The sequence below is a fragment of the Camellia sinensis genome, chromosome 10, assembly GCF_055761805.1.
Source record: "Camellia sinensis isolate YWXY chromosome 10, ASM5576180v1, whole genome shotgun sequence".
Lineage (NCBI taxonomy): Eukaryota > Viridiplantae > Streptophyta > Magnoliopsida > Ericales > Theaceae > Camellia > Camellia sinensis.
This window is the reverse complement of record NC_138970.1, coordinates 76,970,939-76,998,876: the sequence shown is the minus strand read 5'-3', so window position 1 is coordinate 76,998,876 and position 27,938 is coordinate 76,970,939. Positions and strand designations below refer to the sequence as shown.

At 38.1% G+C, this 27,938-nt stretch overlaps 1 protein-coding gene across 1 annotated transcript; it reads right to left on the bottom strand.

Moving 5' to 3' along the window:
• On the bottom strand, window positions 1-26,823 carry LOC114301051 (hydroxyproline-rich glycoprotein family protein). The gene is made up of 8 exons (XM_028245951.2): window positions 26,652-26,823; window positions 23,267-23,446; window positions 22,982-23,151; window positions 22,070-22,146; window positions 21,621-21,686; window positions 21,415-21,489; window positions 21,222-21,296; window positions 1-738 (listed from the first exon to the last, which is right to left on the bottom strand). Exons 2-8 carry the CDS (start codon window positions 23,416-23,418, stop codon window positions 304-306), a joined length of 1,050 nt encoding a protein of 349 aa, XP_028101752.1. The 5' UTR covers window positions 23,419-23,446; window positions 26,652-26,823; the 3' UTR covers window positions 1-303.
• Window positions 26,824-27,938: the final 1,115 nt, after the last annotated feature.

The window sequence follows — 27,938 nt, the reverse complement described above, 5'->3', positions numbered from 1 at the left end:
TAATCCAAACAAAACCTATAACCGCCTTCCGTTAATTTGTCATTTCATCAACTAGTCAACCGTCAAAGAAAGAAGGTTCATGAACCAAAAAGTAAAACATTTAATACAGGTTTTGCCAAAACTGAAACATGCACATCGGTATGAGCAACTACAGTTCAAGCTCTCATATCTCTTTTCCCAATTCATCAACATATCCAATCACAACAATCCAACCTCCCAAAACTTGAAATTAAGTTTTTAAATGCATACAAACACAACTCTTGCATACCTACCGATGTGCCAAGACAATATATGTGGGACCACTTATCCCATATTATGAGGTGGTGGAGGCGGATGAATTCCCTGCTGCCCCATCATTTGTTGTCCTGGAAAACCTTGTGGAGGTGGCGGCATTGGAGGCCTTCCCATCTGAGTGCCAGGAGTGAAGTTTGCCATGGCACCACCGCCAACTGGTGGCGGTGGTGGAGCGGGTAGATTTCCACCTGGTGGCATAGGCCTAGGTCCATTTCCCATTGGAGGAGGTGGTGGCAGCACAGATCCTGGTGGTGGGCCTCTAGGAGGATTCCCCATTGGTGGTCCTGCTGGAGGCCCTTGCGGTGGAGGCGGTGGTGGAGGTGGAGCTTGGGATGGTGGTGGCAAAGGCCTTGGTGGAACACCAGGAGCGGTTGTGCCATTAGCTGCAGGGGTTGGTTGGCCTTTGTTTGCCTCTGGTGGCTTGGGTTTGAAATATAACTGCAACTGTACATTGATTCATGCCAGAGAGTCAAGTCAGATAAGATATGAAAACAAGAGACCACTGCTTATCAAAACAAGAACAACAAATAAACCCAGAACCAAGTCAGACAAGATTCACAAACAAAAGATCATTACTTAGAACAGCGGCCAAACAGCTGTGTAGGCAGTGTGGTTCTAGAGCAACAACTTGGGTTTTAGGCCTGGGCAACCCTTTTAGGCTTTTGGTCTCAAGCTTAGCCTGAAATTTTTCAGCCAAATCTATGAAACACTAATACTTGTAGAAGAGCCTCGTATCCGTATCATAACCAAATTAGATACCGATACTCCTCGGATACTCATGAATACATATCCAATAATTTCTACATGTATCCATAATTTTATTAAGTTTTGAGAAGTATTGGGTACTTTTCAGATATTCTAGATAACTATTAAAAAAATTAAAATTGTAATAATTCTTGCAAAATATTAAAGTATAATTTTTACGATAAATATAATAATAATTTTTTAATACTTCGCTTCTTTAAGAATAAGAAATAGTGAGACTAAAGTAGTATCCCACTTCAGAATTTATTGAAGTGATGTATCCTTAATGTGTCCTGTGTCCCATATCTGTATCCATATTTTATAGATAGTAAGGATATTTAAGTTATAATATATATATCTGTGTCCTTAATCCATATTTCAACAATTAAACAAACAAGTAAAATTACTTGCAACATTTTTGTATATAACACTCAAAATGTGAACGGAAAAAGCATAGGGGGCAATGTAGACAAATTAAAATTGATATTTCAGTTAAATTTTTATAGGACCTAATAAAAAGCAAAAAGCAATTCATTGAGCTTATGTTTAACACAATTCTAAACATCATAAGAAATAAAAATAAATAAATAAAAAATTACAAACGTATCCTGATGACCTATTGTGTGAAATTTTAAATTTGGCAATGTGAACACAAGCTCATTTGTTGGGCTGGGCTTCTTGGGCTGGAGATCCGGCAAAATTGGGCCAGGGCAGATACTGATAGTTCTTGGGCAGGCCTTGGTTACACCCCTAGCCCAACTGAACTTGCCTGAGTTGCAGCCCTATGTGGGTCTAGGTCGATGCTTAATTAACTTCTACTGGTCCTGAAGGAGTCAGGGCCACTTGCATAGCTGAATTGGGTTTGTCACGTTCTATAAGAATGTTATTACCATACAAACTCGGCAGTCCGTCAACCTTCAAGGTTGCACTAAGTTCTCTGGTCTATGAAATCAGTGAACAACCCAGGACAGGTAGAATCCACACAACAAAAAACCTGGCTCACAACTAAACCTTATCAACTGGTCACTACAAGAAATAACACTTTTGGCGACCAAATTTAGCGACTAAAAAAAATTTGGTCGCCAAACGCTATTGAATTAGCGACCAAATATTTTATTAGTCGGCAAAAGTAAAAGAATTAGCTACTAAAGCTTTTTAGTCTGTGTAAATTGCTTATTGGCGACTAAAAAAAATTTAGTCGCTAATTATCAATCAATTGGCGACTACAATATTATTTAGTCGCTAAAAATTGAATAATTGGCGACAAAATTAAATTTTAGTCGTTGTACAGTGACTTTTGGCTACTAAAATTATTTAGTCGCCAAATGATGTAGCTGCTAAATTTTTTTAATCGAGAAATATAGTTTATTGGCGACCAAAAAATATTTTTGTCGCTAAATATTCCATCATTGGCTACTAAAAGATATTTTAGTCGGCGATAGTATATATTTTAGGCTACCAAATTATTTTTGGTCGGCGTATTATACCTTTTGCCGACAACATAATATTTAGTCGCCAAATGTCGTAATATGATATTGAAAACTTTTTAGCGACTAGCAAAAATTCAGTCGCTGTATATGTTTTTCAACTCCTTATATTATTATATATTAACATTTCTCGACAAATACAACATTTAGTCGCTAAAGATCGAATTTTTTTAGAGGGAATTATTTTATATTCGCGCCACACATTTTGACTCACATTTTGCCTCTTTGTACCGCCACCGCCGCTCTCTCACACAGATCCTCTCTCTCACACAGATCAATAACCATCAAACCTCACCACCGCGCATCCTCAGCACTGTGTTCCCCGTACACCTCAAATCAGCACCGCCACCGCAGTTAACAGGTTCGGTCTCTTTCTCACTCCCTTTCGGTCTCTTACTCTGTCGGTCTCTGTCTCGGTCGCACTCTCTCTATCTCGCTCTCTCTCTCTCACTACCCTTCTTCCATTTTCCCATCTGGTTTTGCTCTAGGGTTGTTTATTCTACCCATTCAGTTTAATATTTTGTTCATGTCTACAATGGGTTTGTTTGAAGTGGTTTCATTACTAGAGTTTTATGGGTTTCATGTTGTAAATGGGTTTGATGCATTTCCCCCTCTTTTCTTTTCTCTCTCATTATTTTCGAAGCCCTAATCCATTGATTGTCTATTTATTTGCATGTATGGGTACTCATTGATTGTCTATCTAATCTCATGTATTCTGATTATTTTCATTAAAATTTTCTGTCTTGTATTCTACTCGTCATTATTTTCTAAATCTGTTTATGTAAATCTGTGTATGAAATTTACATACACAGATTATCTGTGTATGCATTCTGAGATTGAGATTGAGATTGAGATTGAGATTGATGTAAGAATTTATGTATTATTGATTGATATGTTGATATTTATTACAATGATTCATGATTCCTATATATAGAAGAGGGTGAGTGTGTAGTAGGTAAGGAGTAGGTGAAGTGGAGGTGGTAGTGGTGTAGTGGGTTAGGTTTAGTGGAGTAGGTGAGGTGGTAGTGGTGTAGTGGGTTAGGTTTAGTGGAGTAGGTTTAAGTGGGTGAAGTAGGTGGAGAGTAGGTGGATTTTAACAGCCCCCCGCAAACTCAAGGGGGATAGGAACTAACCAACTTGAGTTTGGAGAGAGTAACAAAACAAGAAAATAGACGAATACATAAAAGAAAAGAGGATAGGAGACACTGTATGGTCGTGTCAGACCGTTGGTGAAGACACTGTATGGGGTGTCATAACGGTGTAGAGGACACTGTATGGTGGTGTCAGACCGATGTAGAAGACAGTTTATGGGGTCATGTCGGACCGTTGTAGAAGACAGTTTATGGGGTCATGTCGGACCGTTGTAGAAGACAGTTTATGGGGTCATGTCGGACCGTTTGTAGAAGACAATGTTGTGACAGTTTACGGAGTCTTGCTGGACCCTTGTAGAAACTAACCGGAATCAATGTCGGGACAGTTTACAGAGTCTTGTCGGACCCTTGTAGAAACTAACCGGAATCTATGTCGGGACAGTTTACAGAGTCTTGTCGGACCCGTAAAGGAGCTAACCGGAATCAATGTCGGGACAGTTTACAGAGTCTTGTCGGACCCGTAAAGGAGCTAACCGGAATCAATGTCGGGACAGTTTACAGAGTCTTGTCGGACCCATAAAGGAGCTAACCGGAATCAATGTCGGGACAGTTTACAGAGTCTTGTCGGACCCTTAAAGGAGCTAACCGGAATCAATGTCGGGACAGTTTACAGAGTCTTGTCGGACCCATAAAAAATCGCATCCTCAAAAGGTGCGCCCAATTTTTCAAAAGGCGTGCCATCAAAAGGCGTGCCCAAGTCATCAAAAGGTGTGCCGGACATGATGGCGAGGCACGTGGGCGCCTTGGCTTGCGTGCCCGTTTGTCGGCTGGTGGCAAGTGGCGCGCGATACGCGTGGCTGCCTTGGCTATATAACCAAGACGAAGGCAGAGGCTGAGGCAGAGAAAAACTGAGAGAAACCTCTGAAAAATCCTTCGTGTTGCTGAGAAAGAGAGTTCCTTGTGCTGAGAGAGATAGTCTGTAATATTCTGTAACGAGAGATATTCTGTAACACTCTGTTGCCCAGAAAATGGCCTCGTCTTCCCGGAGTCTGCTCACCCTCTTTCCCGACCTCAACGAGTCAACAAGAGAGAGAACTGGAGCGGTGGCACTGGAACCTCAACCGAGTGCCCCGGAGTTCACTCCTCTGAACTTTCCGATGCGGTCTGTGGAGCAAAGAATGGCAGTGCAGTCGGATGTGGAAGCCAATCAGTATACATTAAAGTCATGTGTGGAAACCATGACTGCGGTTACAAACTTGTCGAACCGGCTGCAGAGTAGGGCAAATGAGGTGCAGCAGTTAAACTCCCAGCTGGCTCTGCTCCAACGCATGTATAAGGATGCGCGAGCAGAGATAAGTGTGCTGAAAGCAGAAAATAAGGAGCTGAAGCGGAAGGCCACCGTGATGTTCCGATTTGGAGGGCCTCCATATGCTGCAGTGGAGGAGCAGGGAGTAGTGATCGTGCCCAATGGAGTGGGAAACACGGAGGCAACACCGTCAAGGACCGCCCAGGACGGAGGCAAAAAGAAGAGACCCGCGGAATAGGCGAAGAAGTGAGGTCGGTGGGTGGCCGCCTGCAGAAAAGAAAACAAATCTTTGGGTGTTTGTTTGTTGTTGTTGTTGTTGTTTTTTTTTTTTTTTTTTGTGTAAAATTGTGATCGGGGTTGATCCCTGAGATGAATAAAATATGGTTTGGTGTGCAAAGCTATATGGTATGAATGGAATTGGAAAAAAGATTAAAAATAATGTGAAAGAAAAATAAAGAAAGAAATAATAAAAATATATTTGAAATCAAAAAATGAAAGATGGGGGAAATAAGGAAAGTGGTTTGAAGAAAATAAATAAAAATAATGGAGTTTGAAATCAAACGGAGGAGAGTTGATTTTTTTTTTTTTTTAAATATAATATAATATAATAAAAAGAGATATATATATATATATATAAAAAATAAAGAAAGTGGGGAACAAGTGTGTATCAAGAGCACCAATCGGTGTCCCCCATGTTTTCCTCCTCCAACCGAGACCCAGAGAGAGGGAGATTGAGTGGGTGCATGATGATGATGTTGGGTCCATGGAGAGAGAGAGAGAGAGATTGCCCTCCTTGAGTTTGATCTGGCCAGATCCAGATCCAGAACAGGGGGAACAAGGGGAAAGTGATGAAAGTGGGTGCAAAGCCAACCATGAAGAAGTGGAGCCTTGGGAATGGGATGAGGTTGACTGCAAGTTGTCGGAGATCAGAGTTGAGCTGACCATGAAACCGAAGGCAACAAGTGACACCACTCATGGTGGTTCTGTTCTTAGATCCCTGAGCAGAAGCTAGAGCTGCAGAGCAAAGAAGTAAGAGGAAGACGAGTGATCCGAATTTGCACATGTCGCCGGCAAATTTCGCCGGAAAATACTCAACAGCTCTGAAACTTGAGGCGATCTCCGGTGAATTTTCAGGTTCAGTGAGATGAGAAGAAGCTTTGGCATGAAGAGTGACCATCCATCTTCAAAGCCCATTGAAAATGAAGAATCAGATTCTCACTTCATGTACAGCAGCAGTCCTTTCCAGATGGCAGACCCACGAAGCAGCAGCAGCACCTCCAATACCCACAGCCACAGATGCAGATGTAGTGCAAGAATCCGATTTCCTTAAGGTAACCTTGCAAGAAGACAAAAAATGTGCATCATCAAAGAGGTGCAAATCCGATGATTACTCTAGACATGGACATGAAGATGACGATGAAGAAGCTTTGGCACTTTTCCCAGCTGTAGAGAGAGAGAAGATTTGGATAATGATGGGAAGGTATGTGTAGAAAATAAGCGGAATAGATTGAGGTCCGGCGGGCGGCTAAGGTGAGGTTGCCGCCCGCCGGGGAAGCGAAAATATTAGGTTCTAAACCTGCTCTGATACCATGTAAGAATTTATGTATTATTGATTGATATGTTGATATTTATTACAATGATTCATGATTCCTATATATAGAAGAGGGTGAGTGTGTAGTAGGTAAGGAGTAGGTGAAGTGGAGGTGGTAGTGGTGTAGTGGGTTAGGTTTAGTGGAGTAGGTGAGGTGGTAGTGGTGTAGTGGGTTAGGTTTAGTGGAGTAGGTTTAAGTGGGTGAAGTAGGTGGAGAGTAGGTGGATTTTAACAATTGAGATTATCTGTGTATGTATTTTGAGATTGAGATCTCTGTCACGAAAAACACAAAAAAAAGTATTTGTTAATTAATGTGTTTGAAAGTATGTGTTTGAAATTATAAGTGTTTGAAAGTGTGTGTTATAATATCAATATCTAATACATTTTTTTTAAAAAAATCATGATAATGAGTTGATTTTACACATTTTTTAGGAGTAAAACACTCGTCAAACTCAATTAATTTCACTCATTTTGTAGCTGTGTATGTGACTGATTCATGTGTTGCCATTAAGGCACAATGTTTTTTTATATTATTTTGCCAAATCCATCTCTATTGATGTTATTATTTTGTTTCCATCAAGTTGAAATTAGTTTGTAGAGTTTCCATTTTATTGATAATTTTCCCTTACTTGCCTACCTATCTTTACATTCTACTGCAGTAATCCATACTCTTTGATATATGTTTTAGGAAACTTGGTCTTTATAATTTGCGTAAAGTTGTAAACATTAATTTTTATGTATGTATGTATGTATATATATTCCTGATCTTAATGTTATGTTTTGTACTCATCAAAATATGCACAGGCATAACTCTATTGTAGACTTTAGTTCCTTTACTACTGCTTATCTATTTGTTCTAGATCAAATCAAGGCTGATGCCTAGGGGATCAAGTACCCAGAAACTAGCTTTCTCTTCTTGTAATGTTAATATATCTATAATACTTTGAATAATTTAATTTTACATTTCTTAAGTTATTTGCATTCACCAGATCAGACTGTTCAATTGAACTAAAACATCTGTTTCAGATTTGTAAATTAAACTGAAATAGTGCATATGCATTGGAAAAAAGTTGACAGCTCTGAAACTAATGCATAAATGGTGGAAATGATGGTGCAATTAAATAACTCAACTAGATTATTTCCTATTATTTATTATATAGACATATATACAAGTTGAGTATTGATTCGTGATTGACAGTAACCACCTGTAGAAGGTAGACTCTCTTTTTTTGATGGGTTTAAAAGATAATTAAATGATAGCTAGGGGTGTTTTGGTGAGGTTGATGAGTATAATTATATGATAGATATGTAAAATTGTCTCATCTACCATTGTGGTGGTGTCTGCATATTCAGTAGCCGAAAAATTTCAATGCTATGACCACTTGAAACCAAACCAAACTAAGTCTTAAGTCCCATCAAATGAGGTCGGCTACATGAATCCTTCTTCTCCACGCGGCCCTATCAAAGACCATTTCATTAGTCAAATTAAGTAGCTTCATATCTCTATTTATAACGCTAGTCAACGTTAATCTAAGCCTATCCCGTTCCCTAACACTTCCATTTACCGTTACAGCATCGCATCTCTTCACTACTGCCGCTGTTGGTCTCCGTTGAATACCAAACCATCTCAAACGATTCTCTCTCAACTTATCTTCTATCGGTGCTACTCCTACCCATTCCCGAATACACTTATTCCTAATCCTGTCATGTCTAGTCTTACCACACATCCACCTTATCATCCTTATCTCAGCCACACTCATCTTATCTACATGTTGTTTCTTGATTGCCCAACACTCTGTCCCATACAACAAAGCTGGTCTAATAGCCGTTCTATAAAACTTACCTTTTAGTCTAGTGGGTATTCGTTTATCGCACAATACCCCAGACGCACTTCTCCATTTACACCATCCTGTCTTAATCCTATGGGCCACATCTGCATCAATCTCTCCCGCTGTTGTGCTAATCGACCCTAAATAACGAAAATGTTCAATGGAAAATAATATACATACAACACACATATGGGTCCATACTCCATAACCAAGAACATGACAGTAATACTGAAGAACATGGCAGTACTAGTTTAACTATTTAAGAACTTTTGGTACCACATTTTCAAGATCAATTTCTAGATTCATTTAATTTTTTTCCCCCTCCAAATACTTGTGTGGACTTATTCCAATTGCATAAGGTCCCCCATATTTCAGTAACCAAAAACCATGAATACTTTTCAGGGTTAAGTTTCTCTTTTTGTTGGTGATTTAACTTGATATGTGTTAACGGGTAGCAAAAAATGGAGAGTTGGATTTTCCTAAGTTCTATAAAGACAGCCCCACTTCCAAGAAAACGAATGACTGGATCCATCTGAAATGCAGTGAGCTGTAAGTATGTAACAATGAAATAATTGTATTCAATATTACTTTACTTGGTACCTAATAATATATATGTTATTTAGATTTTTTTGTCTTATTTATTTGCAATGACAGCAAGCTATGTTACACGGACTCGGATACGGGTATCGGGTGCGGGTGCGTATCTAGGAGTCGGACACTTCAAAATTAAAAATTAAAGATACGTAGATATGTATCCAAATTTGGATACGGGTACAGGGATATGTTAAATAGTTTTTTTAAAAAAATATATTTATTGTATGACGATTAGTTATATTATATAAATAACAAATAAAAATCTATGAAGATGAGTTATATTATATATATATATATTTTATAAATATTTTTATTTTAATATACATTAATTATTTAATTTGTTTATTATATTTTTTAAACAATGTGTTTTAATTAATTTTTTTTATTTTATTTTACATACATGCATGTATTTATTTTTTATTAATATATATAAGTATATATTATCTTATAAATATATTATATGTTATATAATAATTATTATATAATATATAATAATAGTTATTATTATAGTTATTAACTATTATTATTATTATTATATATTATTATAGTTATTATAATAATAGATAGGTATACGAATAGATAGACAGAGATATGAATCGGGAGTAGATCGAGAGAAAGATTGAGAACAGTATGGGAGAGAAGACAAACCGAGAGAGAGAGAGAGAGAGGGAGAGGGAGAGAGAGGAAGAGATCGAGAGACGAAAGAACAGGAGAGATCGAGAGAGAGAAGAACACGAGATCAAGATCGCAACTGGAGAGAGAAGAACAAGAGATCGAGATCGCAACTGGACAGAGAAGAACAAGAGATCGACACAAGTACATGTAAGGAAGACGAGATCGTCTTCGCACTTCGAACTTGATCGCACTTCGACTTCGTCTTGTTGAACTTTGCTTCAACATTTCAGGTTTCCTTTCCTTTCCATTCAAATCAAGTTGTGAAATTCTGTACTTCCTTGGTTTGTTTCTTCTCATCTTACCCTCTTCCTGTTCAAACCAAGAACAAAAAAGAAATTTTGTAACAAAAATATTATAGAACAACAATTAGCTGTATCCGTCTTTATTTCGCCGTATCCCGTACCCGTGTTGTGTCGACATGGGTACCTACCAAAAATGAACGAGTCCGTGTAACATAGACAGCAAGAGATGGTCAATGTACAAGCGGCTGCCATCGAGTCGAGGACGCCATTGACACAGGAGGAGCTTTCAAGGCAAGTGCTTGGAGAGAAGAAAAGGTACTTGCTTGGATTTGGGATCGGCCCAAAACCCTCTACCATAGCTGCATCATGAGCACGTGATAATGACATGGAGGCAATGAGAGCTGAGATGGAGGCACTTCGTGAGGAGCGACAAAAAGATCATGACGGGTTAATGAAAGAGCGAGAGGAGTGCGAGAGGTATTACAATGAGATGTTGAAAGAGCGGGAGGAGGGACAAAAAGCAAGGGAGGAGACAAATAGAAGGGTCAAGCATCTTAATAACGTAGTCGCCAAATTGACACAACTCTTGCGGATCTAAGCTGCTCATCTGATGTTTGCTTTTTGGTAAGAACAGTTTCATTAATGTTACACCTACTTTGTTTAAATATGTTCGCTGTAAGAGTTGAAAAAGTCATAAACTTCGTCGAAAAAAGGCGTTCAGGAAAACAGCTCCTGAACCATTGTTTTGATGTAACGAGAAGCTTCCCGGTGCCAAATGTGTCTTGTAGGGACAGACGGTATGTAAATAGGACATGTAGGTTGGGAGTTAGAGTCGAAAATGTCATAACATTAGTCGAAAAAAGGCGTTCGGAGGGTGAAAATGCAAAACAGTCCCCAAACCTCTGTTTTGACGTAACAGAAAGCTTCCTGGTGCCAAATGTAACTTGTAGGGACAGACGGTACGTAAATAGGACACGTAAGGTGGGAGTTAGAGTTGAAAATATCATAAAATTAGTCGAAAAAAGTCATTCGGGGGACGAAAATGCAAAACAGTCTCCGAACCACTGTTTTGATGTAACGGGAAGCTTCTCGATGCCAAATGGTCTTCATTTCTTCAAATGAATGCCTATTAGCCAAGTCAATGAAATAATATTTTGGTACTGTATACATATCTTGGCATCTCATCTAAATTAATCAAGACAATACACTACTGCAAATGAAGATAAGCTAGGGATTTTTACTCAATACCTAGGGATTTTTTCGATATGAAAATTGGGGTTCAAAGCATGTGTTTGGATTTTGTATTATAGGAGTTGTGATTCCCTGTGGCTACACACACAAAGAATGATGCTAGAGCAAAAATTTATATGAAGTGCATAAGGTGCGCACCTCACGCCTAAGCCTAAGGCACGCACACCTCAAGTACCTCAAATGCGCCTTTTCTACAGCGCCTCACCTCAAGCTGTCCGAGGCGAATCAAGTGCCCAACGCACCTTTTAAAACACTAATGAAAGCCATCCTTTGTGCAAATAAACTAGGACGGAGTGAATCCCTTGTTCATCTCTGATTTCTTAAGTAACACTAGTATCCTAAGTGACCACACTCCATAAATCTACTACCATAAACACAAAGTCCTTATTTAGATAATGCATCCATATTTTTTTCCTTCACACACCCACATGTTGTCTATCTTTCAACATGCTTACTAGTTTGAAAAAGAAAACTGAACATAAGAAGAAAGATATAGCTAAAAGCATAACTTCCTCCAGGCATTTTATGTTCTTGGACATGAAGGTAACAGCTTGTGCATACCATGCTTGATAACAGGGCAGCCCACAACTGTCTTTGAGAAGTGAGCAACAAACTCAATAGCATACTTGTACAATTATGAAGTTACTACCTATTGAAGTTTGTTCATATGAATAACAAGCCAACTTCAACATTCTAAAATTTGTGCCTATGAATGACCTCTTGGTTTTCCTTGGTCAAAATTCCAACATGACTCTTACAATGTCCCTCCCTTTCCCCAATTGATTGTACAAGATGATTGAACGCATGTTTTACTCCTAATATGCCACGGCATGGTCCACATGGCGGAATTTTTGCTTCACCAAAATATCAAGGACTTGAAGTAAGTTAAACCCAGATCTAGGCCGGCTTTTTCCATTAAATCAAGTTAGGGGAGTAGGGGCCAATGACAAAGTTATGAAGAAGGTGCAAAATGAGTTTAAGTATGTGATACCTAACAAGATCCTAATAATTTGCTGCCATCTCAAGTGTAGTTCATAATATAGAGTTCATTGTAAACATCCCATTTTTGACCGACCTTAAGACTCAAACGTCATCGATTGAGCGCTCGGTGATTGTGCATGTTTGTGCTCATTTCGAATTTCCGGAGTTTTTGGCTGAGTGTCTTGCTTCCGGGCCTCTGAACTCTTTGTGTTTTGGCTTGGTTTGTAGACCATGCCTTGTTTTCCCTTGCCTGGAGGGAGAGAGAGGTCCGTAGATCACTTTTTGTGGTCGTAGACCACTTTTCCCTCTGATAGGCTAGTTTCTGGTTTCCGAAGCCTTCGGCTGAGCGCCTTGTCATGCTTCCCTTTTGGTTTGGTTTTGAACCAAACCTTGTTTTCCCTTCCCTAGAGGGAGGGAGAGGTCTATAGACCACTTTTCCCTCTTGGAGACTAGTTTCCGGTTTTCGGAGCCTTCGGCCGCGCGCCTTGTCTCGGGACCGCTTAACGTTCTCCTCTTAGCCCGGTTTTCGAACCATGCCTTGTTGCCTTGGTCTAGAGGGACACAGAGGTCTCGTAGACCACTTTTGGTGCCCGTAGACTAGTTTTCGAGGCTTTCAACTGCGCGCCTTGTCCCGCGGACTTTCGTCTTTCATCCTTTTTGGTTTGTTTTTGGCACAAAACCTTATTTTCCTTGCTTGGAGGGTGAAATAAGGGTTGGAGACCAGTTTCTCTCCCTGAAAACCACTTTTCTTCTCCGCCAGCCAGTTTTCGAGTCGGCCAACTGGTCTTGGTGGCCTGTGGACCACCAAAAGTGGTAGGCCACCATGCCACCACCTTGCTTTCCTTGTGCAGACCACCACTCCCCCTGGCCGACCACTTCTCTTTCTGGGAGACCACTTTCACTGGTCGGCCGACCAGTGTAAGTAGCTAAGTGGTCGGCAGCTTTCCTGCACCTTTCTGAAGATCTTTTCTTGCCAGCTGTGACAGCTGGTGAGCACAGAAACCATCCTCCATACGTATGGAGGGATGGCTTGGAGCTCTTAGCTTCCTCAACAAGCTTGTTGCTTGTTTTTTTTTCTATATAAGGGAGTCTCCTCCCTCTTCTCCAGGTTCAGAATTTTGGCATTGAGCTATAGATACACACCTATCTCAATATTTGTTGCTTCCCTCTTGTTTTGTGCTTAAAAATCCCTTTTCTTCTTACTTTTGCACACAAACACATAGTGAAACACCACCCTTTTGTTGCTGAGGCACTTAGAAGCTGGTTTTGGTTATTTTGGATTGGTTTGAGCTCAGAAAGGTTGCTGGAGTTGCAACTTTGAAGTGGTTCTACAAGGGCAAGCTTCTAACCCCTTAAACCTTGGTTTTTGTTTAAGCTTTTGGCCCTATTTGCATGCTGATTTAGGCCTAACTTTTAATTGTAAAAAGTTCTGATTTTTCATGCTTGAAATGTTTGTTTAAGGCCTTCTTGGTGTTGGGGGGGGGGGGGGGGGGGGGGGTTTACCCCCTCTTGTGCCTTGTTTGGCCTTGGTTTTGTGCTATACTTTTAAGCTATTGGGACCACCTCCTTTTGGCCTTCTCACCACTGAAACTCAGAGGAATTTCAGTGGTGAAAAGGTAGTTTTGAGATCCCAAATAGGAGGGGATCATCCCCTCTCCTTGTATTTTGTGTGCTTGCCCTATTGGCCTCATGCTTGAGCATGTTTGTTAAGCTTGTGTTGGCTTGTTCTCAGCCTACTTTTGGCATTATTTCAGTATGGCATACCTCTGTTTTGGCTTGGTAGAGTCACCATTTGCATGCTTTATACACTTGTAGTGTAATCTTGCATGCTAGCCTAATATGCATCATGCTTTTGGACCATCATTCTAGCATGTTTGGCTCAACTCCAAGAAACTTTTGTCCATGTTTTGCCATGGTCTAGGTCTTGATTTATGTTGTTTTGGTCATGCATACCTTGCTTTGTATAACCATAGTGCTTTCTAGCTCACTAGTCTTGAGTTTTGAGTCCACTAGTATGCATTACTTGGGCTATTTGTATGATTTGACATCATTTGATATGTGATTTCAGTACGTGTAATGTGGCCATACACTCACATCTTTCACTCTTTCAATGCATTGGAGGGTTCATGTTTTATGCCTTAAATATGAGGCATTGTGTATGCCATCATGCCTAGGCTTTTGGGCCACCATTTCAATGTGTTTTGAGTGTTGTTTTACCATGATACAACTCTATTTTTGGTTGGTTAGAGCATCCCTCATTTGCTTCTTACACTGTAGTGTAAGTCCTCTTTCCTAGCCTTGCATGCCTAATGAGTGAGTTTGTTATTCTTGCATGTGTTGACTTGGTCTTAGCCCATTTTTGGTGTTATTTTGCCATGCCATAAACTCTGATTTTTGTTGGTGGAGTCATCTCATGCTTGGTTTTGGTAGGTGTCGTGTAACCCTCCTTGTTGGTCTTGCATGCTGCTTGTTTTGGCCCTTCATGCTAGCTTGTTTTGGCTTTGCTCCATGCATGTTTTACAATCATTTTGACATGCTCTAGGATTGTTTTGGGTTGCATTGGCCATATGCTTCATGTATTGCATAGCTATAGTGCAAATGCCTATGCTAGTTTCAAGCTCTGAGTCTCCTAGCATGCTTCATTTGTAACATGTGCATGATTTGGCATCATTTTACATGTTATTTCAGAGCATATAGCATTACCATGTTCCCATTTCTTTCACCCTTTGAGTGCCTCTAAGGGTCATGCCATTGTTGTCTTGTTTGTGGCCTAGCTTGTATGCATGCATGCCTAGACCTCTGAGCTCCCCTCTTAGCATGTTTTGGTCTTTGTTTTGACCTAATTAAGCTCTGTTTGCGGCTGGTTCATCCATTTGTGCCATGCATTGCATGCCTCTTGTCTACTCCCATTCACTAGCTTCCATGTTTAAAGGCTCTTGCATGCCATATTTGTGTTGTTTGAGTGGTTTGGCATCGTTTCATACATGATTTCAGTGCATTTAGTGTTGTCACACTTCCATGTTTGTCACTCTTTGATCATGTTTGAGAGTGGTGTTGTTATGCTTAGTTGATGGGCCCTCACATGAGTATGTGTTCTTGCCCCTTTTGTGCTTTAGTTTTGATGCATTTTTGCCACTGTTTTGGGCATGATTGAGGTGTGTCCATATTCGGTTTAAGTCCATTGCACATGTTTATTTGCATGTTGTTCGCATGTTGTTACATTCCATGTTGTTTGCATGTGCATGCATTGCATAGTGTGTGCATGCCTTGCATTGTGTTTGGAATTTTGTGCATGCCATCCTAGCATTGGTAGAATAGCATGTTGTATGCTTGTTGCATTACATTATGTTGTTGCATGCTTGTTACATTGTATTATGTGGTTGCATGCTCATGTTGTTTACATTATACTTGCCATGCTTATGTTGTATTGCATTGTATTTCCATGTGCATGCATTGCATTGTGTTTGGATAAGTGTTAGTCCAAACACGAGAAACGAGGGACGTTTCATACTTGAAGTGATGAAACGTGCCTCATTTCTCGGTCGCCGACCCTCTTAATCGTGCATGATAGAGGTTAAGGCTTTATGTGTTATTTGTGCATTCATGTACATTGAATTGTGCAATCTTGGCATCTCGGCCATCGTGCATTGCGATGCTCGGTTGGTGGCCCGAGAGTGGAGAACCGCACTCCCTTGAGATCATGAAATGATAGGGAGGATGATTGTGCACACATATCTTGCAAATACATTGCCATGCCCTTTTTGTCCTCTGTTGCAGCAAACTGGAAGTGTGTAGAATTTTCTGGTCGGTAGACCAGTAAAAGTGGCTGGCCGACCACTTTTTCTGGTCTGCAGCAAAAGTAAGTGGTCGGCAAGTGGTTGGCAACACCAATAAGTGGTCGGCCATGTCCCTGAAGGTCTCCATGGTGGTGCAGAAGCTATTTGGAAGCTTGTACAGTGTTCTGAGAACAAATGCAAACAGAGGCAAGTTGGGGCATCGCGATAGATTTCCAAACGAGGCGACCGAACATGCATGCGCTTCTTGCCACGAGGCTCCTTTTAACTACTTTGTTTGGCTAGCTTACACTTTGGTTCTGTGCTTAAGTAGTTAATGCGCTTAACTATTCATTTGTGTTTGTAATAACTAGTTAGTTGACTCATTAGTTAATTAGCTTCGTTTTGTAATAATTAGCTTAGATTAGCTAGTTAGCTTATTATTTGGACCCTTCGTCGAGAGGGCACAAATGTTGTAATAAGTGTGCGTGTGTGTGATGCATGTCTTCCAACCCCCATTTCTTTCTCCCTTTTACTTAACCGTTTTCGATGGTTAGTTTTAGGACATGTTTCAATTAGCATCCTTATGCTAACATGTTTGTATTCATTCATTTGTCTTGCATGCATCGGGCTCGGCGCATCACACAAACTGCATTGTATTTCAATACACTTACTTGAATACGTGTTTCAAAGCATGTTATCAATTGTTGCATTCATATGCCATCCTAGATAGCCGAGCCTGCTTAGTTGTATTTTGCATGTGTTGCATTAGGCATTGTTGACATAGCTAGGATCATGCATTGATTACTAACTAGCTTCTGTTTTGGCTCGGAGTACACTGTGAGTGTTTATGCTTTAGCATCCTTGCATGCGTGTAAGTGTTGCCATGATAGCATGCTTGCCAAGAGGCTAACTGCTTAATTGATTAACTACATGAATGCCTGTGGATGAAGGCTTCATTGCTTGAATTGGAACAATTCATCAAAATGCGAGTTTTAAGCCCACTTGAGAGTGGCAAAATCATGTTTTCTTAAGCCCACTTGAGGGTGGCAAAATCCGCGTCTTAGCCTACTTGAGGGTAACAACTTCAAACCATTTTCGAAAAAAACAAACATGAGATGTTTTGTTCTAATTTAGGCGATCCAGTCTATACTTGTATGTTGTGCGCATCACGTAGTAAGCTAGTCTAATAATCGGAATAAGAACACATGTGTTTTCAAAAACAACATATCATGTCAGTAGAGGCCGATCTTTGATGACCTTCCGCTCTCGTACCCAAGTTCCCGAGCTGAGGCAACTTTGGTGATGACGGACATGTGGCCTTAGGCACGAGTTAGGGTTTCCTAAATTTCTCAAAATAAAATATTTAGGTGGCAACTCTGAAATCTGGCAAAACAGTCCATGTTTGGCGCATTTTTATTAAAATCGATTTTCCAAAATGATTTGCCGGATTTGGACTCTTTGGTGATTTATCAGTCTTACATTGCACTTTGTAAGATTAGATTCAAAACCGTGATATGAGTCCGAACTGTAGTAGCTAAGAACAACGATTCGCGCCCACGCGCGCGGAGCGGAGTCCGGGTGGTCTACATTCGTACTATGAGCAAACCACCATATCAAGAACCTTATTGTATGGTGCCTATTGCGCAAAAGCCTGATTGAGCTATTCCACACTACTTCAAGCAAAATCCACCATTTAGGGAACTAAATGGTGGATTTGGCTACTAAACTACTGCAAATGAAGATACCCAAATGAATGCCTACTAACCAAGTTTAAAGTTTCATTAAACTCTCTACTAGCTAGAAGTTTCAATTAGTCGAAAAAAGGCGTTCGGAGGGCGAAAATGTGAAACAGCCCCCGAACCACTGTTTTTACGTAACGAGAAGCTTCCCGGTGCCAAATGTGACATGTAGGGACAGACGGTACGTAATTACGACACGTAGGTTGGGAGATGGAGTTGATAATGTCATAAATGTAGTCGAAAAAAGGCGTTTGGGGGGCGAAAATGTGAAACAGCCCCCGAACCACTGTTTTTACGTAACGGGAAGCTTTCCGGTGCCAAATGTGACATGTAGGGATAGACGGTACGTAAATAGGACACCTACGTTCGGAGTTAGAGTTGGTAATGCCATAAAAGTAGTCGAAAAAAGGCATTTGAGGGGCGAGAATGCAAAACAGACCCCGAATCACTATTTTTACGCAACGGGAAGCTTCCCAGTGCCAAATGTGACATGTAGGGACAGACGGTACGTAAATAGGACACCTACGTTGGGAGTTAGAGTTGATAATGCCATAAAATTAATCGAAAAAAGGCGTTCAGGGGGCGAAAATGCAAAGCAGCCCCCAAACCATTGTTTTTACGTAATGGGAAGCTTCCCGGTGCCAAATGTGACATGTAGGGACAGACGGTACGTAAATAGAACACCTACGTTGGGAGTTAGAATTGATAATGCCATAAAAGTAGTCGAAAAGGCGTTTGAGGGGCGAAAATGCAAAACAGCCTCCGAATCACTGTTTTTACGTAACGGGAAGCTTCCTGGTGCCAAATGTGACATGTAGGACCAGACGGTACGTAAATAGGACACCTACGTTGAGAGTTAGAGTTGATAATGCCATAAAATTAGTCGAAAAAAGGCGTTCGGGGGGCGAAAATGCAAAGCAGCCCCCGAACCACTGTTTCTACGTAACGGGAAGCTTCCCGGTGCCAAATGTGACATGTAGGGAGAGACGGTACGTAAATAGGACACCTAGGTTGGGAGATGGAGTTGATAATATCATAAATGTAGTCAAAAAATGGCGTTTGGGGGGCAAAAATGTGAAACAGCCCCTGAACCACTGTTTTTACGTAACGGGAAGCTTCCCGGTGCCAAATGTGACATGTAGGGACAGACGGTAACAACTCTTGGGGGTCTATGGGGGCCTTACAAATATTTACATTCACAGCGTAACTTGAATAAAAGGCATGGTAAATGGTCTTCATTTCTTCAAGAGTACACACTTAAAGGACCTAAGGTTTAATTTAAGTTTCTTAACCATAAATCCTATTTTATTTCAGGGATAACTGATTGAAAGAGAAAACTTGAGCTAACTATGTTCAAGAAAATAAAATAAACTGAACCCTTCTTAATAATAAAGATAAGAACTCTGTAAACGATGATACTGCAATGCATGTGTTTTGCCTTTTTACAGAAGATGAGTATGTTTGTATGATCAAGGCTTTCATGTGAAGTTGTTTTGATAATGCTTCACTACAAAGCATGCTCAAGACTCAAATAAGCCTAAAAAACAATTATAACATACCCAATCTTAGAGTGAAATTGCCAACACAAAAGTGACTAAGGGGTAACTAACATTTTTTGCTCACACATTTACTTAATAACTGTCTGATTATGATCATTCAGGATATAACCTCTCCTATTTAGTATTGTCAAGATCTTTCGTAGGTCTATTTCTATGTATGTGTGGAAGACAAATGGAGGACTAGGACTGCATTATGCGGGTCATTTGTAGGAGATCTAACATGCCAAGTTTCACCATGGCTTGAATCAATTTGGGCTGTCTTGATGATCAAAAAAATTTGGGCTGTCTTACTTAACACTGTTATTCAATCTATTTTTTTATGCTATGTGGATGTATATATACGAATACATCAAGTAGTTTATTTGTCATCAAATTTCATCATTTTTTTTTATAAATGAAATATCTCACCTATTCTTCAAATCAAACATGAGAACAAGTTTTATTTCTCTTCATTTCTTATTATTTCTCACTAAATAACCCCATCCAAACAAGACTGTACTGTAGAGGAAAAAGAGATGATGAATTGCTTATTAGTTTTATAGTAGAGTTTGTATTAGTTTTATAGTAGAGTGTGGTTGATATTCTTGATTCATAATATTTTAGCAGTGTGGTTGATATCATTTCCCTTTCAAAAAAAAAAAAATGAAGGAAATATCTTAATCAATATACTATACACTTTCCTGGTTCCTTCTTAACATTAACATTTGTCCTGATAATTCTTTATTTAATCATTAGGGTCATTTTTTTAAAATTAACATTCCTATGTTGTTATAATATTATTCTTTGACAATAATATTGTTAACCTTACTAGATTGTCTCATGTTGCAGCCCTATATGCATGTACAATAGTAATGATGAATTTTTTTTTTTAGCAACCCAATATGCAATCAATACTAATGATTAATCTTTTTTGTTTGCAGATAGTTTTGGACGTACAAATGTGGATATGACTTTTTTTGACACGTACGGAAGGGCATTGTTTTTATACCTCTATCCGTATATATAGTGGTTCGCTCAGTAATAATTGCTTTGCGTGGTAAATATCTCAAATATGGCATGGTAGAAATTAGCATTGGACGTGGTATAAATTAGTTTTTGGGGCGGAACATATTAGTTTTTTTGGTGTGGTACAGATTGCCTCTATTATGTATATTTTTAAATTATTGAGGTTGGAATATACTTGGGTCATATGGAATTTGTATTACATATGTCGAATGGAATAGAATGGAATTGGATGTCGAATGGAATTTTTTGCGTGCACGTTGTCGAATGGTTGATAATATATATTTAGTATTGATAGATTTTATTGTTTATACATTGTATAGGTTGTACTAATAATGGATACAGGTGGTTCAGAAATTAAAAAAAAAAAAAAAAAATTATCTGTAATATAGTATTTGGCTACTAACTATTTTGGTAGCCAAAAACTATTTTCAAATGTTTTGGCCACTAATAATGTAGTAGCAAAATGAATAAAACTTGGCATCCTTTGGCGACTAAATTCCATGGTCGGCAAATAGTTCAATTGGCGACTAAATACGGTTGGTATGTATTCAATTGGCGGCTAAAATTTTAGTCTCTAAATAGTTCAAATTAGTTTTGTTATAACTTTCAGCGACTAATATTTTGGTCGCCAAAAATATCACTTTTGCCGACTAACCCACCTTTAGTAGCCAAACGTTGACATTTGGCGACCAATAATTTAGTAGCCAAACATTTAATTTTGCCGACCAACTAAAATTTAGTAGCTAAGAATTACCTTTTCGGCGACTACTTTCTTAGTCGCCAAAAGGTAACATTGTCGACTAAAAAAAATAGTAGCCAAATGTTTTACTTTCAGCAACCAAACACATGTTTAGTCGCTAAAACAATGATCGACAGGGTTTAGGCGACTAACTTGGCGACAAAAAAATTTAGTCGCTAAATGGTATCAGCAACTAAAAATGCGACCTTTGGCGACTAATATTTTGGTCGGCAAAACTGTTATTTCTTGTAGTGGTATGAGATCCAAATTACCATCAAAATTGAGAGAGAGAGAGCATAAATGAGTATACAAACTAACCGTGAACATTTTTGAGTCGGGATCCCAATGCGAGAAGAACTTTGGAGTGGATTTGTCAATCTCCGTGCTAGGAACCTAAAATAACCACACAACCACAATCCATTGATTACCCAATACTAACTTTATATATAAAATAAAAAACTATAATAATAATCAAATGTTTAGCATTTTTGTAATTGAATGAGGGATCAACCTTGAAAGAAATGATCTCATATGGTTCAGCTGCAAACAGAAGATATTGGTATCTTTTGTCAAAGGATTGGACCCTCTGCACATGAAACGTAAAATGAAATATTAGGATTGCAGTAATCTTGAAAGAGTTAAGTTGTGAAACAAACTGAAATTCTCCTTTTGTATGGAAGTTTATAGTGATAAAACTTTAATAAATAGTAAGTGTACTTGTTCAAAGGACGACATAAATCGGTGCCTTGGCTTTGTATTATCTTCAATCTCAGGATATTCAATCTGCACCAGATACCAAAATCACCAAAAAATGAAGGAAAAAAAGTATACCCCATTTCTCAATTCTAGGGATATCCATAAATCAAATTTCACAATGACATATCTACAACCTCATGTAAAGAATGAAATTTTCTTAACAAAATCAACGTAAATGTTTTTACCTTTGTTTAAAGGTTTTGTGTGTTTACTTTTTTTTCCTTATCTCATTTCCAACACAAATCCCATCTATCAGTTTGTGGACAAAATGTTTAACCTTTTGAAAACCCAGACCTTTTATTTAGACAGTTATATAAGATAATGTGAGCTTGTACTTCATCATATATGTACTGCTCAAGTCTACTACTGGTAATTACTATGCCATATAAGTACGAACAAAAAATCCTCACCTGGAAGAGAAGAGACCTCTGTTTTGTCTCTGGATCAAACTGTTTTGTCACACGATAACCAGGCCTACCAATTTTAACTGCAAGTGTGCCAACAAAATATATTCATGAGGACTCACATATTGCAAACCTAAAAACTGAGTAGTGCCATTATTGGGATAAATTCTGACATAACACTAAATATTCAGCCAACCCATTTTTATAATTCTTGCTCATGAATATAAACACAACAATTAGGTCCAATAAGGCAAAAATCAGAATTTTGAAAAGTTAAAAATTGTTTTTGTGAGCTCATCACATCAGTGACAGAACTAACACTCAAAGAACAAACATTACAGCATCAACCTTCAATGCAAATAAATGCCTTTACTCTTGTCAACAAATGAACAATAGCACCAGCACCATTTTAACAATACAAGTTCATCACACCACAAATCACACACCTATTGAACAAGGTGTACATTAAAAGAAAAAGGCAAGTTACGCTGACCTGCCATGGGGTTTGATAAAAATACATTGAGCCCAACAAGTTTGGCATAATTACACTATATTTGACGAGATCTAATGCAGATGGTGTGTAGAGACAAGGATAAATAAGGTAAAAGATATGGCAACATCATTTTTCTATTTATATGACTAACCAATGGCAATTACCGATGAAAATGGGCTACTGTGTTATGTAAATTGAAAGGAAAATGATCAAATTCATACATACAAAAAGTATCACGAGAATGACTTGGCAATGCCATTTTGGTAAAAAAATATCATCTTGATTTAAAGTGAACGGTCTACATTGAGCTACATCATTAGTGAAATTAAAATATTAAGGGAAGTCAAATGTAAGTTGTGGGTTTAATGTATTTTGTTGAAATTAGGGTAATTAAAATTGGAATGGAAGAGAAAGAGGGGGTTTACCTGACTTTTTGAGGGTAACCTTGCGCTTGTGAGGCTGAGGGAGAGCAGGGGCCTCCTTGGCCTCGCGAGCAGCTCTCTTGGCCAAATTGGTCTGGTGTCGCTTCCCTTGTGTATGCGCCAAGTAATTCCCCTCGTTGTTGTGCAATGTCAAGCAAAGTTTGCACTCATAGCTAAATCACAATCACAACAACAAAACAATTAATCAAAGCAAAACCCAAAAATACATAGATATATTATGTATAGAGAGAGCGAGAGAGAGATAAACAAAGAAACAGAGAGTGAAACCTTCCGAGATGGTTGCGCATAAAATAGGGATCTTTAGCAATATCAATGGTTTCGAGGGCGAGTCTTCTCAGCCGCTCACGCCGGTCTATGGCTTCATTTTGGGCAGAGGCGGCGCCACCGCTACCAGGCTTCGAACCCCACTCTCTGTCCATCTTAGACCTCTCTCTTCAATTCTCCGACCTGAGCAACTCCAACCACACTCTTTATTTTTCACTAGCTAAAGTATAAAAAAAGTACACTCTTTATTTTACCTAATTAGTTTAGTTATTGTATTCCAACCATACTCTTTATTTTAACTAGTCATTCAAACTAACTTAACCAATTTTCAAAATAAAAAATGCTATATATATTACTGTATTTTTCATAGAATGCCACATACGCACCAAATGCTAATATGGTTGCCAATGTGACATTTGCAATAATATTTTTTAATATTAGTTTTAAAAATACTATAAAAAATAATTTTTAACTAATATTTAATTTTTTTTTATAAAATGTATGGTATGTAAATATATACCAACATATAAATTTTGTGGAACCATCTAGAAGGGAAAGTGAGGGGGAAAATAAAGGAAAACAATAAAGAATTTAAAAAAAAATAATCATAATTTATCAAATTAAGAACCGAAAAAACACAAATTAACTAATAAATTAAAACACTAGTTGTTTTGTTGAAAATGATACAATGATAGTTTTAGATAAATAAATGGAGATCATGTAAATTCAATGAAAAAGGGTTCAATGACAGTTGCAACCAACTCTCTAATGATATTTAACAAGTGCAGTACCAATTCACAAGGGGAAAAACAATAGAACTAAATGAATAAACATACTTCATGGATTAGCGTCCCTTCATAAATGCAGCAACCAAACATCAACACAGGAAGTGCAGAAAATTCAAGAGATAAAAATTAAAAATTAAACCAGAGTGAGCTTCCATGAAAAATTTCAGCAATTTATGACAATTCAGAAAAACGAAGCATGTTTCTCAGCTATTCAAACTAGTCTGCAAGTAGTATCCCATGACACAATTTAGTTGACCATATACCTCAAAGCTAGCCACAATTCACCAAAATTCATGATGAATGACTACTAATTCAATGTCTCTTAAAATCTCAAACATAAGCAAGTAAAATGAAAATGTATTCAGGAGCACAAAACTAGTCTTTAACCTTCCAATCATCCACTTTAGATTATTCAAAAGCTCTAATCAAAATATTTAAAAATTGGGCAAAGGCCATAAAAATCCCATCACACCGTCAAGTCCATTCATCAAAATATCAACTTGAAGTCATAACACCAACCATACAGATTCCATTGTATCTAAGAACCCATAAAACAAACAAGTGAGTATCAACCCAAACTTAAACCATTGAGAGTGTTGCTGAACCCTTTCCAGCCTTTGCTTCCACAACCTCTGTGGAAGAAAAGCCTGGAATAAATATCAAGCTTGTACATTAAAAACTGAGGCCTCAAACTTCATAAGACCATCTATGTACTAAGTTAAAAAAATAAATATGTTAAAGTATACACAAAAATAAAAATGGGACTCTTGTTAAAATGTTGGCCATGCAACAGCTCCATGAAAAACTCCAATGGACTAGCTAAGCTAAAATAAAATGAAAATGTGAAAGGCATAAAACAGACACTGCCATGAAGTTATTGGTTAGTCTTAGAGTTATGTAATGTCCCAACGGTGTTGTAATTGGTGAAGAATATAAAATTCAGGAATTTTTGCTAAATAATTAAAAAATATAAGAGAACAAGATAAATTATAATTGATGAGAAATATAATCATATGACACCCTTGACCAATTAATAATTTTTTGCCATGATGGGGCCTAAATCCACAGTCTCTGAGAAAGTAACTATTGGTTGAACCTCAACCTCAAAGGTTTCTAGAAAGAAAAGCGACATGTGTTTTAAAACATTAAAATCATATATAATACAATTATACAACAAAGAAGATATGTGCAAGTTGGGCCTCACATTGTCTGAAAAGAAATCTATACCATTAATTATTATCTTTTGGCTTTACACCATTAATTTGTTCCATCCTATTATAATGAATTATATATATATATATATATATCTCAAAGTCTAACAGCAATGTTGCATATTCAAAGTTGAGAGAGAGAGAGCAGAGAAGAGAGATTTGTTTGGGTGATGAATAAAGTTTGAACAGATAGAGATCAATGACTCCAACTGTGTTGCTCTCCACTTACTCAGCTTTCACTGATGCAGCTGGAATTGCTGGTACCCTTTTCATCTCTCTCTCTCTCTCGCTCCCTCGCTCTCTCGCTCTCTCCCTCTCCCTCTAGGCTGCTTCCAAGATATGCTTGGAATCTGATTTGACTCTGAAGCATTGTCCATATTGTTTCCCTGCGTTTTAATGATCTCCATATTTGCTATCCTTAAGCTCAAGGATTGCAGTTTCCATTCTGTCCTCGAATGGAATTTTTGACAAGCAATTATTGAGTCGGATGCTGAAGTGATTATCAAGAATATCAAGAACAGGTCAATGCTTAAACTATATTGGGGTTGCACATTCGTGTGCTCACTGAGCCCTTATTCTCCAACAGTTCAATGTGTCGCCCAACCTTCCCTACTAGCCTACTAGGGCATTGCTCTCTCTGATTTGGAGGCCAAAAAACTATGCTGAGATTTGCATAGGACTGGCTATATTCTCCATGGTTATCAAGGACACATCAAAAACTAACATTGATCATTGAAAGTAAAATTCACCAATTAGGACAGCCGCTTCAACTAGAGATAACAATTGTCTAACTATCTATTACACACTCCCCACCAAACTAAACATCATCCATATTGAAGGAAATAGGGTGACACCACCTCAAAATTTCACAGAAATTTTACTCAAAACCCAGTTAAAACACATAAGCATAACCTGCAAATCAAAGAACTAGATAAAAGGAAAACAAACCCAATTTGATTTTTCCCAAAATCCATCAAATTGGCGTCTTAAGATAATTGAATGTAGAAAAAAAATAAGATTTGAACCAATTAAAATCAGCAATGTTTTCACATACGTGAATCTAAACAACTGTAGCAGCAGCATACAAGACTACCAATCTCAGATACATACATGTGAAAAACAAAGAAAATAACATGCAGATAATAGATGAACAAGAATGGATGGGGGTTCGAAGATGGGTTTGGGAAGGGGCTTTCGCAGAGATGGGTAAAAATGGGGTTCATAGAATGGGAACTAAAAATCAAAAGGGAAAAAAGGATTCACAGATAGGGGTTTCAATTCTGGGCTTCTCAGATATGGTAGGGGAAGAGTTGAAGAGAGAGAGAGAGAGAGAGAGAGGGTTTATGAGTTGCATAGAAGGGGAAGACAGAGAGATAGAAGGATCCATACCTTGAGGAAGAGGTCAGATGGAGGGAGTTGCAGACGACGCTGAAGGAAAAGATCGATTTCGCGCTGAGGGAGAGACCTTCACTGTAGAGGACCAATATGAATGGTGTTGTTTGGCAAGATGTTTGCGGCTAAAATAGTCACAAAACATTGTTATTTTAATCTAACAAATAAAATATCATATTTAATTTATAATTATTATACTTTTTTTATAAAAAAAAAATTAAAAAAATCAAAAATTCATTCTCAAATCAAATTTTTTAAGTCCAAGTTAAAATAATTAAAAAGGTCAAAAAGTCAACCCCTCCCAAACGGAGGTTGAGAATATCAAGTTAGGAATGTACGCGGTGCGGTTCGGACGGTTTGAGACTAAAATTACAAATCAAATAGCGGGTTAGTGGATTAACAAATTGACAAATTGCGGTTTGGGCGGTTTTTGGCGGATTGACGAATTGAAGAATATTCTAACTAATTATCATATATTTACATAATATATAACACTAATTTGTATAATATTTTTTAAATATATAACACAAAGTAATTTTACATAATATGTTTCATATATATAACTACTAATTTATAATAAATTTCATATCTTAAATCTCTCTCATATTCATTTTTACATTGATATTTCATTGGAAGTTAAAAAATATATATGTATTAACTATAGCGGAGTGGAGCGGTTCGGTTGACGAATTATAAATTTTAAAATTTAAATCACGATTAGCGGTTAGAGCTGTATGAATTAATGCGAATCAGTGCGATTTTAGTGGGTTGAGCGATATTTTACACAATCCTAATCAGGATAAAATACGTACAGTACCAATATGAGTTCCGAATGAGAAATTAGTGTCTCTTAATGATTCTCTGATCAATTATTAGGTGGGCTTTGCTTTTTAAAATTAACCCCCAACCCCCATTGAAGCTTTAACTAATTACATCTTGTATATGGAAAAAGAAAAGAGAAAAATGAAAAAAAAAAATCAGAAGATATTGAACTTAAGGTGAATCATGACCCTTTAATTTCTTTCTCTTTTTTACAATTACTTTCAGAAGGTTTTAAATATTTAAAGTTTTTTTGGGCTTGTGACTTTAATAAGCTTGAGCTTGCAAGTGTAGTTCCGCTAAAGTCAAACCTCGGGCCACAGCTTGGGCCAACCAAATGATGGTTGGTGCACCAAACAGGCCCATCCGTCCGGACCCAAACATAACTCAGCTTGCCATGCTTTGCTTTGCCTCCATTAGAATGATTTGACTATTTTTTTCTTTTTGAATTTTTTTTTTGAGTTT